General features: G+C 38.6%; 1 protein-coding gene across 1 annotated transcript; it reads left to right on the top strand.

The window, feature by feature from the left end:
• Positions 1-625: 625 nt before the first annotated feature.
• On the top strand, positions 626-14,795 carry LOC127648684 (AFG3-like protein 2). Its single transcript, XM_052133401.1, has 17 exons — positions 626-828; positions 1,489-1,582; positions 1,690-1,770; positions 1,895-2,013; positions 5,418-5,570; positions 5,721-5,795; positions 7,314-7,438; positions 8,555-8,828; positions 8,943-9,080; positions 9,162-9,315; positions 9,573-9,680; positions 9,855-9,980; positions 10,076-10,186; positions 10,942-11,057; positions 11,176-11,376; positions 12,149-12,343; positions 13,454-14,795. Exons 1-17 carry the CDS (start codon positions 736-738, stop codon positions 13,694-13,696), a joined length of 2,406 nt encoding a protein of 801 aa, XP_051989361.1. The 5' UTR covers positions 626-735; the 3' UTR covers positions 13,697-14,795.
• Positions 14,796-16,607: the final 1,812 nt, after the last annotated feature.

The following is a 16,607-nucleotide window of genomic DNA, read 5'->3' as shown; positions in this document are numbered from 1 at the left end:
GTTTTACTTTCTTCTGCAGAACGCAAAAGAAGATTTTTAGAAGAATATTTCAGCTCTGTAGGTCCACATAATGCAAGTAAATAGTGGCCAGAAATCTAAATATCCAAAATCGCATTAAGCCAGCATAGAAGTAATCCATTAAACTCCAGTCATTAAATCCATATAAATCTGAAGCAATATGATAAGTGTGGGTGAGAAACAGATCAATATTTCAGTCACTTCCATATTCGTCTTCTTTTATTCTTCTTGCAAATTGCCACCTACTGGTCCGGGATGGTCAAAGGTGGAGATTAATACTAAAAAAGGACTTAAATATTTTTTCTGTTTCTTAGCCACACATATCTTATCACTTTAGAAGACATGGATTTAACCACTGGAGTCGTGTGGATTACTTTTATGCTGACTTTATGTGCTTTTTGGAGATTCAAAGTTCTGGTCACCATTCACTTGCATTGACCTACAGAGCTGAGATATTTTTTCTAAAAATCTTAATTTGTGTTCAGCCGAAGAAATAAAGTCATACACTTCTGGGATGGGATGAAGGCGCGTAAATTATGAGAGAATTTTCATTTTCAGGTGAACTATCCCTTTAACAGAGCGCGCATGTCATCAGCGTGCACCGGAAGCGAATTGTCTATCATGTAACGCAGTACATGTCAAGTTCATGTTGTCAAAAGTTTTCATCCGATGCTTAGCTTTCTGTATTGATCCACATCACATGCGCACAGTGCTATAATGGCACACCGATATCTGCATCTGTCAAGAAGCTGCAGGAACCTTCTCCGCGCTCTGCTGCCCAATGTCAGACCAACAAACCGTGTGCAAGCGGTAAATGTGGAGCTTTTTAGTTGCAGTTCGCTGGATCCTGCATCGGTCATGGACGCGTTACCGTAGTCATCAAACTAAAATTTATCAAAAATATATCTGATCACGTGTGTCTTCTGTTTAACTTTCTGTGGTGTATATTACATTGTGATAAACGGGAGTTTGGTAGTAAACAAGGTTCGGCTTGTGTGACATTGCATTGGGTAACGCGGTTAGCTCTTGTTATGTCACGGTGCTTCACATTAAACCTGTTACACAGTCAGATGTAAACAAAGACAGCGCCTAAAAGATAATGTGCTTTTGCTGGATCGAAATGGCTTGTCTAATGTTTCACTTTTGCTGAGTAATTATGTTCGCTAACGTTATAGTGATTAGAAATTATTTAATGTGCCTTAAGGCTGCTTACTCTGCCTTGTTGACTCATATCCTATATAAATACAATTATAATTGTTATTCTGGGATAACGACCATTTGTGTCCTTATTGGCACTTCACTACTTTGTTTATTTAGAATCTCTTGAAATCAGGAGTTGCATAATTCCTTCTTGGCTAAAATCAATCAATGATGTAACCGTCTCTGAACAACTCAGACACATTATCATGTCTGTTTTTTCAGCTGTTCTGATTAGCTCTTTTGATCAGCTTTATTTATTTGCTTTTGAAGGCTCTGGGAGGTGGACAAATTGTCCTAGACAGAAGATCTTTGCTCTCCCAGGTCTTGGGCGCCTACAGAATACTAAACTCCAAACCTCCCAAAGGTGTGAAAATCACATAAATTAAAAAATCCTGTTTAGGTTATCAAAGTTGTGATTGTTCTAGTAATTTCTTGGCTCTTCTGCTAATTCCATATCTGCTTGTATTGAAGGATTTGAAAAATACTTCCCAAATAGCAAGAATGGTGTTCCAAAAAACAGTGAGCCTACACCATCCAACGCAGAAGTCAAAGGTAATGTCTCATAAGTCTCATTAATCACTAAACTGAGCCATGTTTTATTCAGCACTGGCCTTATTAATGGTTCCATTTGACATGGGATGCAATCAGGCTGTTTTCTGTATCTGTTTTAACTCAGAGGCCAAACCAACCAATGCTCAGAAGTCCACTGGTGGTGGTGGAGGTGGAGGAGGAGGAGGAGGAGGAAAAAGAGGGGGGAGGAAGGATGAATCAACCTGGTACAGCCGTCTCCAAAAGGTTAAACTCCTAATTATGCTAAGTATTATGGGTTATTATTTAATATTATAGCACACATACGTCTCTGAGATGTCTATTTTAGATCTTTTCATCAGCAAAACATCACATTCTTATAAACATCTGCTAAGCATTTTAAAAAGATCATATTTATAAACATTCTAAATCATAAACATCTCAAAGACATCTGCTGAATGTTTTATTGACATCTGAGAGCAAACGTCTTACAGAGGTATTGCAGATGAGCAAACAATCTTAAAAATACATATTCCAGATGTAAACACACAGATCAAATTGATGTCTGGCTGATGTACATGTGCTCTCATGGTGGTTACTACTGTTTTTACCAAACATGTGTATGATATTTACTTTTTAGTACTACTTCAAAGTACTGTATAACTTAAAGCTGAAGTATGTTACATTTTGTGTTAATCGTCTCCAATCCCAGCTTAATAAACAGATACAACTACATAGGTTAATTTTTTCAAAAACTGTTGCTTTGAAAATTCCTCTGTTTGTTTAGAGTGACACGCTTAGACGCTTAGATTGCTAGCCTCAGTCACCGTTCACTTTGATTGCATTTTTTCCGTACATTGAAAATGTAACCGCAATCAAACATTCTACCTAACATCATCTATAGTGTTCCACAAAGGAAAAAGGCCATATGAATCTGGAATTACATGAGGATACATGAGTAAATATTGGGAGAATTTCATTTTGGGGTGAACTATCCCTTGAAATAGTTTCAAAAAGAGAGGTTTAAAACCCAATTGGGTTTATCTGATTACCTTTCTTAATTGCATGTAAATTTATCAGAATGAGCTTTATTGCCAAGTATGCCTACACATACAAGGAATTTGTCTTTGTGACAGAAGCATGCAGTGCACAAAAAATACAACAAGACAAGAGATAATAAAAAATAGAATAAAAAAAAAATATATAAGTATATATAGAAATACACAATATGACCTAAATAAATAAATATATATATATATATACAGTGGGTACGGAAATTATTCAGACCCCCTTAAATTTTTCACTCTTTGTTATATTGCAGCCATTTGCTAAAATCATTTAAGTTCATTTTTTTTTCTCATTATTGTACACACAGCACCCCATATTGACAGAAAAAAACAGAATTGTTGACATTTTTGCACATTTATTAAAAAAGAAAAACTGAAATATCACATGGTCCTAAGTATTCAGACCCTTTGCTGTGACACTCATATATTTAACTCAGGTGCTGTCCATTTCTTCTGATCATCCTTGAGATGGTTCTACACCTTCAATTGAGTCCAGCTGTGTTTGATTATACTGATTGGACTTGATTAGGAAAGCCACACACCTGTCTATATAAGACCTTACAGCTCACAGTGCATGTCAGAGCAAATGAGAATCATGAGGTCAAAGGAACTGCCTGAAGAGCTCAGAGACAGAATTGTGGCAAGGCACAGATCTGGCCAAGGTTACAAAAAAATTTCTGCTGCCCTTAAGGTTCATAAGAGCACAGTGGCCTCCATAATCCTTAAATGGAAGACGTTTGGGACGACCAGAACCCTTCCTAGAGCTGGCCGTCCGGCCAAACTGAGCTATCGGGGGAGAAGAGCCTTGGTGAGAGAGGTAAAGAAGAACCCAAAGATCACTGTGGCTGAGCTCCAGAGATGCAGTCAGGAGATGGGAGAAAGTTGTAGTAAGTCAACCATCACTGCAGCCATCCACCAGTCGAGGGTGGCGCGACGGAAGCCTCTCCTCAGTACAAGACACATGAAAGCCTGCATGGAGTTTGCTAAAAAACACCTGAAGGACTCCAAGATGGTGATAAATAAGATTCTCTGGTCTGATGAGACCAAGATAGAACTTGTTGGCCTTAATTCTAAGCGGTATTTGTGGAGAAAACCAGGCACTGCTCGATCACCTGTCCAATACAGTCTCAACAGTGAAGCATGGTGGTGGCAGCATCATGCTGTGGGGTGTTTTTCAGCTGCAGGGACAGGACGACTGGTTGCAATCGAGGGAAAGATGAATGCGCCAAGTACAGGGATATCCTGGACTGAAAACCTTCTCCAGAGTGCTCTGGACCTCAGACTGGGCTGAAGGTTCACCTTCCAACAAGACAATGACCCTAAGCACACCGCTAAAATAATGAAGGAGTGGCTTCACAACAACTCCGTGACTGTTCTTGAATGGCCCAGCCAGAGCCCTGACTTAAACCCAATTGAGCATCTCTGGAGAGACCTGAAAATGGCTGTCCACCAACGCTTACCATCCAACCTGACAGAACTGGAGAGGATCTGCAAGGAGGAATGGCAGAGGATACCCAAATCCAGATGTGAAAAACTTGTTGCATCTTTCCCAAAAAGACTCATGGCTGTATTAGATCAAAAGGGTGCTTCTACTAAATACTGAACAAAGGGTCTGAATACTTAGGACCATGTGATATTTCAGTTTTTCTTTTTTAATAAATGTGCAAAAATGTCAACAATTCTGTGTTTTTTTTTTTGTCAATATGGGGTGCTGTGTGTACAATAATGAGGAAAAAAAATGAACTTAAATGATTTTAGCAAATGGCTGCAATATAACAGAGTGAAAAATTTAAGGGGGTCTGAATACTTTCCATACCCACTGTATATATATATATACACACGTATGTACAAATACAAATCTGTTATTTACATATAGTGCAAAGGAATGTAATGGCAGAAGAGGTAGTATATGTTGAATACATTTTAAATTACTAAAATAAGCTGTGTATTGCACATAATGTTAAACATGCAGCTTAATATACAGAGACAGCCATAAGTAAGCCATTCATAGGTTAATTTTCTCGAAAACTGTTAACACTGTGTTTCTGTTTCGCTATGAAAATTGCTCTTTGTTTTAAAAGACCTGCTTAGACCCGCTTAAATTTGTCTTTGCATATTAAGCTGGGATGGAAAAAAATATTTGAACACTGACAAAGTTAAATACTTCAGCTTTAATATTTTAAATATAAAAGTATGAATGTAGAAATATTAAATGAATGAGAGTATGAAGTTAAAATTTTAAATATTAAACAAATGTATGAAATATATACTCCATCATGACAACAAAGAAGTTTAAGGCTGCTCTGATGCTGCATTTCATTTACACAGAACCAAAGCAGCATCAGAACTGCCTTTGATACTCAGGGCTGAGGTGGGTCGGCAGGCATAATTAAGTCTGGCTTTATGTGGCTTTGCGTCTTTACACATAATTTTGAGCAGGCACAGATCAGCCTCAACTCGGCTGTGCAAAGACACCTTTAATAACAACAATTAAAAGAGTGTGAGGTCTAGATATTAACATCATAAAAAAGTGCCTCATTTGAACACTTATCCAAATAATTTTATGTGTTTCTGAATCACTGTTTATCTGTCAATCTCATGCAGGGTGATGTTCCATGGGATGATAAAGAGTTTCGTATGTATTTCCTGTTTGGAGCGGCCTTCTGGACAGCTGTCACATATTATTTCTTCTTCCGAGATGGAGGAAGAGAGGTGACCTGGAAAGACTTTGTAAATGGTTACCTAACTAAAGGAGTGGTATGTATTTAGTTGGGGTGGGAACAAATCTATATTTAATCCTTTTTTAGATCAGCAATTAATCAACGTTGTTTGATTTATTTAAAAAAATAAAATGTCCAGCAGCACTTAAACTTTGACCCATTAAGTCATATTTTATATCTTTTGTAGGTTGATAGATTGGAGGTTGTAAACAAGCGATATGTAAAAGTCATCTTTACTCCTGGTAAAACTCCAGTTGAAGGGGTGAGTTCTTGTGTCATGTTTATTCTCATCATGCAGTCATTAGTCAGCAATGATCATATCATCCAGATAATGGTAATATACACTCACTGACCACTTTATTAGAAATACTATGGTCCTAATAAAGTGCCCAATATGGTCTTCTGCTTTTGTAGCTCATCCGCCTCAAGGTTCGACATGTTGTGCATTCTTAGATGCTATTCTGCTCACTACAATTGTACAGAGTGGTTATCTGAGTTACTGTAGCCTTTCAGCTCGAATCAGTCTGGCCATTCACCTCTCTCATCAACAAGACATTTCCGTCCGCAGAACTGCCGCTTACTGGTTGTTTTTTGATTTTGTCACCATTCTGAGTAAACTCTAGAGACTGTTGTGCATGAAAATCCCAGAAGATAGAAATACTCAAACCAGCCCATCTGGCACCAACAATCATGCCATGGTCGAAATTACTGATATCACATTTTTCCCCCACTCCGATGGTTGATGTGAATATTAACTGAAGCTCCTGACCCGTATCTGCATGATTTTATGCATTGCACTGCTGCCAAACTATTGGCTGATTAGATAATTGAATGACTAAGTGGGTGTACAGGTCTTCAAAATAAAGTGCTAAGTGAGTTTCTGTAAACCATAATCTATAACTTTACCATTAACCAGCAGAAACAGTCATCCTGACGTATGCACCTTTACACCTGGTATTTAGATACATTTCGGGTGATCCGATCACATGTGTTCAGGTGAGACGCATTGCTGGTTCCACCTGGTATTACCGTTAAGTCTCAAATGCTGCATTTGTCACCATTGTGTTTGGATTTCGAAGGGAGGTTCTCTGATTTCATGACAGCATACATCAATCACTATATCAGTGTGTTACTGCATTATAATAAACTGCATAAAAGAAAGCATGAATAAAACCGGTGATGTTTCTCTCAGATGTGGTTCAAATTAAATCTAAGCACAAACACAACATTTTGAGAATTATTTGTTGTTTTAGTGGAGTACCTGTATTTACATGAGCTTCAGATGTGTATGATAGTCATCTGTGTCTCTGCATGTTGATATCAGACACTGAAGGAGATTGGTGCAGTTCCTGTGCTATTATATGTATTCCCTTTTTAAATTTTAAAAAGGAAATACATATAATAGCATATTTAACATTTTCAGATCAGACAGTTATTTCCTTTTAAAGCAGCACGTAAATGGCAAAGATTAAACTCGAATTTTAGCATAGTGGTTGCTTCGATAAGAATGGGATGCATTAGGACGGATTAATGTTTACACCTGAAATGTGATGTGGTCACATGCATTTTTGACTACCTCCATATGTGTGATCTGATCACAAAACCTTCTGGATTCTGTTTACAGCTGATGCTAACATCACCCAAAATGCATCTTAATACCAGGAATAAATGGGATCATGGATATATTTATCATCTTTCTAAAGGCTGCACACACAGTGAACTGGAAACTTAGATCTTGCATGGATTCGTTAATATAATGTAAAATCATCTCTTCAAACAGCAATATGTGTGGTTCAACATTGGCAGCGTGGACACATTTGAGCGGAACCTGGAGACTGCCCAGTTAGAGCTGGGAATTGAAGGAGAGAATAGACTGCCAGTTGTCTATGCCACTGAGAGTGATGGGTGAGATATGGAGTAAAAATCGCAATTATACATCTAGTTTAAAAGTGAAGTGTGTTATTTTTCCTATGTTAAAATACTTACTCTTCTCCCATTTTAATATTCATAGAAAAGTACAAGTAAAATAGTTGCAGGTTGATTTTAAACATTTGCTGGCTCTGTTGCACTTTCAAAACATTGCTCCGTTTTTGAATATCCTGAGCAGCCCGACTTAGGCTGGGCGTACACGATGCAAGTTCTGGGAGGCCGTGAGCTCCTGCACACATTACAAATCAGTTATCTAATAATCGTACGGACGCAGTGACATGGCTCTACGACCTTGCGAATTCTGACGCAAACACATTAGAAAACAAATAGCTTGCGATGAAGAAATAAAAAAAGCCGGTTTTGGATAAAGGATTTGGTTGAAGAGTAGAGAACAGTATGGCTTTTCTTTTCTTCAGAAACAACTCAAGGTGAGCGTTTCTCTTTCTGTTCATGCTTAAGGGCTTCCCGTAACCTTGTGTAGAATAAATTACATAGGAAAAGCAGAGCGCACAATCGTAACACGGCTATTTTGTGTAACATCTTCATGAACACTGCATAGTTTTCATAGATTGTGTGAGTTGTAAAGCCTTCTTCTGATTGGTTAACTTCAGATAGACTGCCAAATCGGCTCATTCAACCGCATACACCTCAGCAATTCAAGCAACAGTGCACACAAAGTTTTCATCATGTTTAAAGATTATCTGGAGGCCGTAAACTGCTCCACTCGAAATACCTCTCACACTATGCAAGTCACGACCACAAGAGCAACAAAAACTTCAAAGCCATTTCTCCTGACATGAAAGAATCGGTGGGGAACTCGCATGATTTTGCAAAATTGCATTGTGGCCACCTGGTTTTTGCATTACTTGCTCAACCAATGGAGTAGGTTTGGGGTGGGACTATCTATTTATCTGAACAATGAAAGGTGGGGGATGTTTTCTGGTTTGATAATAGTCATTATTTTTTAATTTCTGTTTGGTTATGCTAGTGGTGCAGAAATTACCCACTTCACCTTTAATTTTGGTTTAAGTATCATAGATGCACTTTGAACCAGAGTTTTAAATGCTGTCCAATTTCTCCTTTAATTTTCAGGTCGTTCCTCCTTAGCATGTTTCCCACCGTACTGATCATTGGGTTCTTGCTGTTCATGCTGAGAAGAGGGCCAGCTGGGGCAGGGAGACCAGGGAGGGGCATGGGTGGTCTCTTCAGTGTCAGTGAGACCACTGCCAAAGTGCTACGAGATGAGATTGACATAAAGTTCAAGGATGTGGCAGGCTGTGAGGAGGCAAAGTTGGAGATCATGGAGTTTGTTAACTTTCTTAAGAACCCAAAGCAGTACCAGGATTTGGGTGCCAAGATTCCAAAGGTATTACATGGCTTTACTGCTCTTGCAGAAAATTGCATAAGATGGCTGGTAATGTGTGAAAATAGCAGTAGTGAATGTTAACTCGGACTTCAACAATATATTTTTGGTTTTTAGGGGGCTATTCTGACAGGACCCCCAGGCACAGGAAAGACTTTACTAGCCAAGGCCACTGCTGGGGAGGCCAATGTCCCCTTCATCACTGTCAATGGCTCAGAATTCTTAGAGATGTTTGTCGGGGTTGGGCCAGCCAGGGTACGTACACTGTCTGCATCATAATGGTAGCTAAATAATCTTTAAATTACAGTCTGACTAAAATACTCCCTTTTTTGGTAGGTTCGGGATCTCTTTGTTTTAGCCCGGAAGAATGCCCCATGCATTCTCTTCATAGATGAGATTGATGCAGTAGGGCGAAAGAGAGGCAGGGGCAACTTTGGTGGGCAGAGTGAACAAGAGAACACACTCAACCAGCTATTAGTTGAGATGGATGGTTTGTATCTTACAAAGTATCCATGATAAAGTAAACTATAATTTAAGAAGTTCTAGTATGCTGTATTTTCTTAGGGTTAAAATACTGGAATGTTTTCTGTAAGCAATTTTGTTGGTTCCAAACCAATAGCTTAGGCATTTGTGTTAGAATCATAGCAATGTTTTTTTATGTTAGTTAATAACAGATCATTGAAACTGATGTGGTGTAATTAGAGATTCAACTCATCAACATTTCAAATTTTTTTCCCTCCCTTGTAGGATTTAATACTGCTACTAATGTTGTGGTGCTAGCAGGCACCAACAGACCAGACATTCTAGATCCGGCTTTGATGAGGCCTGGTCGGTTTGATAGACAGATATATATTGGTAAATGTTTTTATCATAAATTGTAACATTTTGGGTGTTTCGGTAGTTTATTATAGATTTCACATGTTTATACTTGAATTACTCTAAAAATTTATGTAATGATAAACCATTACCCTCAAACAAAAATAATCCCTTTTATTAAGTATTTTGTTGTACAATGCTCAACAATTTCAGGGCCACCGGATATCAAAGGTAGAGCTTCTATATTTAAAGTACATTTGAGACCACTGAAGCTGGATGAATATTTGGACAAAGAAGCTCTGGCAAGGAAAATGGCTGCCTTAACACCTGGTTTTACAGGCAAGCAAAGCCTTTGTTTTTTATGAACTAGGGATTAAAAAGTGGTTTACGAGATGTAAACTGAATATCACTACTTACTGATTTTTCACTAACAGGTGCGGACATTGCTAACGTGTGCAACGAGGCTGCGCTAATTGCAGCCCGCCACCTTTCTGATGCCATCAACCAAAAACACTTTGAGCAAGCTATCGAAAGAGTAATTGGAGGTAATTGAAGAATATGTAATTACAAAATCTCACTTAAAGGGCTGGTTCCATGGAACACAAAAGGAGATGCAAGTCACCATTCACTGCCATTGAATGGGAAAAAAATTCATTGAAAGTGAATGGCGACTTAGTCTAACATTCTGCATAAAGGTGCGGTCACATTTACCTTTACATGGTGAAATTACATGGGTGAAGGCGGTGTGGACTGATGTTGATCGCTTGTTAAATCAGAAAAAAACTAATTGTTAAGCAGCCTCTTTTTAATGCTGCACTTTATACTCTGCGAGAGTGAAGTTAAAAAGATACTCACTTATAAAATGTTATCCTTGTCCATTGTGAATATTCAGTGTAGCTGTGTACGAAGCACCGCCCACACAGAGGTCACTGTCAAATCAAACAACTTTGTATTGGTCAGTGCGGCGAATTCGCCTTTCAAAGTTACCCAAACTTGAACTCCATGCAAAATCTGTGAGGGGACATTCATCATGCCAAATTCAATTTTGTGAGGATTCCCATTGAGAGGAATGTATTTTGCCCATGGAATTTCTCTATTTGAAGGTAAATGTGACTGCGCCTTAACATGTTTTCCATGGAAGAAATCACTTTTGATTCGTTCATTTTTGGATGAACTATCCCTTTAAGGTTTTTGTTTTAAACATTTTCAAAGTACATTGTGTCATTTATTCAGTATATTTTAGCTCATGCATAATTTTAGTGTTAAAGCATAGATATTTACAAGTTCTCTGCATGTCTAGGTCTTGAGAAGAAGACTCAGGTGCTGCAGCCAGAGGAGAAAAAGACGGTGGCTTACCATGAGGCTGGTCACGCTGTTGCTGGCTGGTTCCTTGAGCATGCTGACCCACTGCTTAAAGTAAAACTCTCACTCATCTTGACTTTACATACATTCTAATACCTTTCTGCACTAGTGATCAGTGTAAATTGCTGTTTTTTCTGCCTCTGTGTACTCAGCCATTCATTGGTCATTTCAGGTGTCCATCATCCCACGTGGGAAGGGATTGGGCTATGCCCAGTATTTGCCTAAAGAGCAGTATCTATACACCAAGCAGCAGCTTTTGGACAGGATGTGTATGACGCTGGGTGGGCGTGTCTCAGAGGAGATCTTTTTTGGCCGCATTACCACTGGGGCTCAGGATGACTTGAAGAAGGTGACACAGAGTGCCTATGCACAGGTGGGTCACACATTATTCTAACCTGATTTGTAGCCAGTTTGGAAAGTATTATTGGTTGCACATGCATAGAAACTTGATGATTTCTGACTCTTTGATTGGCGATTGTGATGATTTGTTAGTCTAAGATCACTTTAAGGCAGAGGTTGCCAACATTTTTTAACTATGGATCCCACACCCAGACTCTCAGCCAACCCAGGGTCTCCTGACAGTACAATTCTAGGAAGCTACACTTCCAGAGTGAAGAAAAAGGCTGTAAAAAATTACTCTGGATCCCACTCACCCAGCCCACTACCTTTTTGAACTGTTTCCTTCTGGCCGACGCGTCAGAGCGCTGAGCACCAGAACAGTCAGGCACAGGAACAGTTTTTCCCCTCAGGCTATCCATCTCATAAACCGTTAAAGCCGCCCCATTGAGCAATAATTATGTGTTATACACAGTTTAGTCTATTTATATTATCCAACATGTCCTCTTCTGCCATTACATACATTGCTCTGTACATAACATACTGTATTTTTGTATTAGATTTGCACTACGTATGTGTATGTGTGTATGTATGAAGGTGTGTGTCTGTGTGTATGTACGTATATGTATAATTATAATTTTTTATTATAATGTATCTCTTGGTGCTGTTTTTGTATTGTTGTGCTCTGGAAGCTCCTGTCACCAAGACAAATTCCTTGTATGTGTAAGCATACTTGGCAATAAATCTGATTCTGATTCTGTTGAAAACTCTTGCCTTATGGTAATAATTTGTTACTATTCTGTATACAGATTGTGCAGTTTGGCATGAATGAAAAGGTGGGGCAGGTGTCATTTGACCTGCCGCGGCAAGGAGAGATGGTTCTAGAGAAGCCTTACAGTGAGGCCACAGCATGCCTCATTGACTCAGAGGTCCGGAATCTCATCACCACAGCTTATGAACGTACAAAGCAGCTCCTGTCTGAGAAGAAGGCTGATGTGGAGAAGGTACGACAGGGCAGTGAATTATTTACAAAGCAGGATCAATGGCTGAAAACTGCACTGACTGGTGCCAGCGTGCCCACAGGAGCAGTTTTACACACATAATAAATTGATTTGTTCAACACCAGGGATGGGCATTGTAAAGAGTTTAACGCTTTGTTTCTGATTCCTCATACCCAATAATTGGTCCTAAGTATTTGTTATATAAAAATACCTTTATTGGCAAATATTTTGACATTTTTATTTTTCAGTTCAAGTATAATTAATATAAAAACAAAACTCTGCTCCGAATTTGCAGATCTGTAACTACACATTGTCATAAGAACCACTGATTTAAATGGTTCACCCAAAAATTTTAATTCTCTCATCACTGACTCACCCTCATGCCATCCCAGATGTGTAAGACTATCTTTTTTCTGCTAAACACAAACAAAGATTTTTAGAAATATATCTCAGCTTTGTTGATCTTTACAATGCAAGTGAATGGTGACCAGAACTTTGAAGCTCCAAAACTAACATACAGGTCAAATAAAAGTAATCCATAAAACTGCAGTGGTTCAATCCATATAGTCAGAAGCAATATGATAGGTTTGGGTTAGAAACAGATCAATATTTAAGTCCTTTTTTACCATAAATCTCCACTTTCACATGTACTATAAAACACCAATTTCACTTCAAAGTGGAAATTTATGCTAAAAAAAAAGGATCTTATGGAGTACATTTCTGCTGCCTTTATGGGATTTTTTGGAGCTTCAAAGGTCTGTCACCATTCACTTGCATGGACCAACAGAGCCGAGATATTCTTCTAAAAATCTTTGTTTGTGTTCTGTAGAAAAAAAGAAAGTCATACACATCTGGCATAGCATGCGAGTGAGTAAATGATGAGATGCGATGAGATGATTTTTGTGTAAACTATCAATTTAAGGCAGGCTCATAATACTTGCTTAGCTGTGAGTCATGGTCAGAGAACCGTTAAAGGAATGAAACATCATGAAATACACTCTGTTCCTGTATTTTTTTAAGGTTCCATTTTTTTCTGAATCATTTGAATTAATTATGTAAAGTAAACAAGGCTGAAATATGTATTTCCAGTAACTGCTCTCTGTTCTCCACTAGGTGGCACTACGTCTACTGGAGAAGGAGGTGATAGATAAGAATGATATGGTTGAGCTCCTGGGCCGAAGGCCATTTGCTGAGAAGTCTACTTATGAAGAGTTTGTGGAGGGAACGGGGAGCATGGAAGAGGACACCTCACTGCCGGAGGGCCTGAAGGACTGGAACAAGGAGCGCAAAAACGAGAAGGACGAGAGCACAGAGGAACAGGTGGCTCGACAAATCACTGGTGGTATGCCCTTCTAAGGACACCCTTAGAAGGGCATGGGAAATATTGTTAATTCTGCTGCCCCAGTCAAGCGGACACTGAGACAAGCACCCTGTTTTTCAGGAGAGTTCTGATTGGAGGGCTCTTGCACAGCAGTAAGCATTCTCTATTGATTGTACAGTAGGGTCTAAAATCTAAAATCAGTCTAAAAGTGTATTGTTTCTCAGCAAAGCTGAAAGTATAAAATCTAGTTTTTGAAAAGGATCCAAAATTCTTCTGTTGAATGTGAAGTGTTTTTTATGTTACACATCAGTGCTTTGTTTAAAATCCGTTAAAATCAAGGCAAAATCACTGAGCTTGCCAAGAAATAATCTCTCTCTCTAGTCATTTTAATTTAACCTATCAATGATCAAGAAGACATACACATCCTGTAAATTTGATTCCATTTCAAAAGATTGAAATTTCACAAAGACAATTCTGTGACCTTTTGCAAGTCGCCTGTTTGCAGCGCTGCTTGCTCACTGAAAGACTGAAATGTACCATCATGAATGTTATGGACTGTGCACAAATTCTCCCATGTTAACTGACATATTCTCTTATCTCACGCATTTGCACTGCTATGGCCATCAGCCTTTGGTTTCCAATTTGTTTTTGATCACATGTCCTCTGAGTGAAGGGACAAGCAGTTTTTGATGCATTTCTCTCAATGCCGATCATTTATGGCCTAGGCAGCTTGCTGGCCACTGTCCATTGACCAGCTCTTAACCTGACCGATTAAACTAGCTTGAGTAAAAGTAGTAATTTGCAGACTACACAAATCACTTGGTAATGAAATGAGATGCTCTCAAATCCAGCAGCAGGCAGTAGTTCATGATGATAATGCTAATGGAGATGTGTGATTTTGAAGGTATGTGAATTCAAGATTTACGCTACAATACAAATGCTTTTATTGTGTCATACTGCAAGCTTTGGGATTAAAAACAGAGCACATTGATATAAAACGCTTGTTCTTTTGTGACTTCAGCAGATTTAGCTTGATATCACGTGTAAATATGTATTTTGTTCTGTGAAAGTTTTGAATGCGTGATAAAACCTAAATAAATGTACAGAAACTTTGAATTTATTCTCTATAGTTATTGATGCCTGTATTGGAGATTCACAAATAAGTTCACCCAAAAATTTAAATATGGTTATTTACTCAATATGTCGTTCCAAACCCATATAACACAAAATATAACATTGTATGGGAAAAAAGATTAAATGATAGTGAATTGGTGACTGACACTAACATTTTACCTAGCATCATATTGTGTGTTCCACAGAACAAAAAAATCATACAGGCCTGGAACAACAAGAGGGCGAGTAAAGATTACAGAGTTTTTATTTTTTGTAAGAACTATCCCTTTAACAATATATTCCATTATCTTTGTTTTCATCTGTTGCTGGCAACAAATATGGATGTTTTTCTGTAGCAGCGTCCTCGTGGGAATTTTTTAACTTGCTAAAATAAAATCACAGGCCTAAAATAGTTTTCATGCGAGTGTTCGTGATGTTTTGTGATGAGCATTGTCAAATACACTGCAACTGTAATGCTTTAATGGCGTAATGTTTGCTGTGGTGCTCCGATTAAACAGCAGTATGAATCAGCCGCTCGCCTGCCGGGGAGGATGTCCACATTTAGACTAGGCAAACATGAAGAGGCTTCCCTCACTGTCTCCTCTGATTCAGCACTAAATACAAGTGATTCCCACACCGTGACATCACATGCATAGATTACCAGCTCACTTTGGGAAAGTGGATATTGTTGGTGAAATTGATAGCTTGAAAAGTTCAGCCTATAGAAGTCAAAGAAGCATTATTGTTTGAGACGATTTTCTTTGTCCATAGGTGAGGGGCTAGCTGGATGATACCAGAAGATTTCCTCTATTTGCAATGGAATAAATAGACCCAACCTGTGCCATTTCCTGTCCTAGTAGGATCAGCTTCCTTAAAGGTGTTTAATTTTTTTGATGTTAAAATACCTTCAGAGAGATCATAAGTAAACCATTTGTAGACTGATTCCCCCCAAAAGTGTAATTCGGTAGCTCAGTGGCAGTATCAAAAGATGGCTCTGTTTGTTTGGGCATCCCGAACAGTCCGACACCGCAACTTTGTTTCAACCAATGGTGTGAGTTTTTGCACCACCAATGGAAAACAGGGGGAGTGTTCAGAAAACCTTTTTTAAAGCAATAATTATTTTCTTAGATTCTGTTTAGTTTTGCTAGTGGCACAGAAATTACATACTTCAAATTTAAGCTTACTGGTATGCATTGTTGTGGGTGCTCTTGTCCAAGGTCATTGGTGCTTAGCTGTATGTGCTAACTACCCTGTACAATTAATGATATCAAAGGCAGTTTTCTTTTTGTAATAAGTTTCCAAGGACTTAAGAAAGTTTTAGGAAAATTGACTGTTACTCATTTTGTACTTTGCATAGAAGATCTCAGGGCACATGTTAGAACGTGATTGCTTGAAGACATGCAGAGGCAGTTGGCAGTAAATGTTACAAGCATGACTTCAGATGATTCATTGGTGAAGAACAGTGTCTGGTGGAGCAGGTAGAGTGATGTAGAGAAATAGCGAGGGATCCCGCCTACCTACCATAGTGTCACTCAGAAGTGCCTGACTCATAGAGAAGTGTACTCTAGTAGTGGGTGAGGACTATCCTGCTAAAACTCACAACAACTCCCTGCAACCTCTAACATCATCACACTCTCAGCTATGACACTGTACCATAACATGAGCAAAATAATAATAATAATAATACTAAAAGAATGTAGATCTTCCAAAGAGACTTGGAAACCAAGCCATTTTTAGCAAATTCCAAGGAATACTTCCCATACATTTAGTTCTTCATTGCAGATGTGGAATTTGTGCTCAGAGGAAGAACAAAAATGGTGTTTGGTTTTCATT

This window comes from Xyrauchen texanus, chromosome 9 (genome assembly GCF_025860055.1).
Source record: "Xyrauchen texanus isolate HMW12.3.18 chromosome 9, RBS_HiC_50CHRs, whole genome shotgun sequence".
NCBI lineage: Eukaryota > Metazoa > Chordata > Actinopteri > Cypriniformes > Catostomidae > Xyrauchen > Xyrauchen texanus.
The sequence above is the reverse complement of the archived record's forward strand: the minus strand, read 5'-3'. Positions and strand labels throughout refer to the sequence as shown.

Coding starts and splice junctions, on each gene's coding strand:
- LOC127648684 (XM_052133401.1), top strand. CDS start 736: ATGGCACACCGATATCTGCATCTGTCAAGAAGCTGCAGGAACCTTCTC. Junction 5,571..5,720: donor GTTACCTAACTAAAGGAGTG/GTATGTATTTAG, acceptor TATCTTTTGTAG/GTTGATAGATTGGAGGTTGT. Junction 9,316..9,572: donor GCTATTAGTTGAGATGGATG/GTTTGTATCTTA, acceptor CCTCCCTTGTAG/GATTTAATACTGCTACTAAT.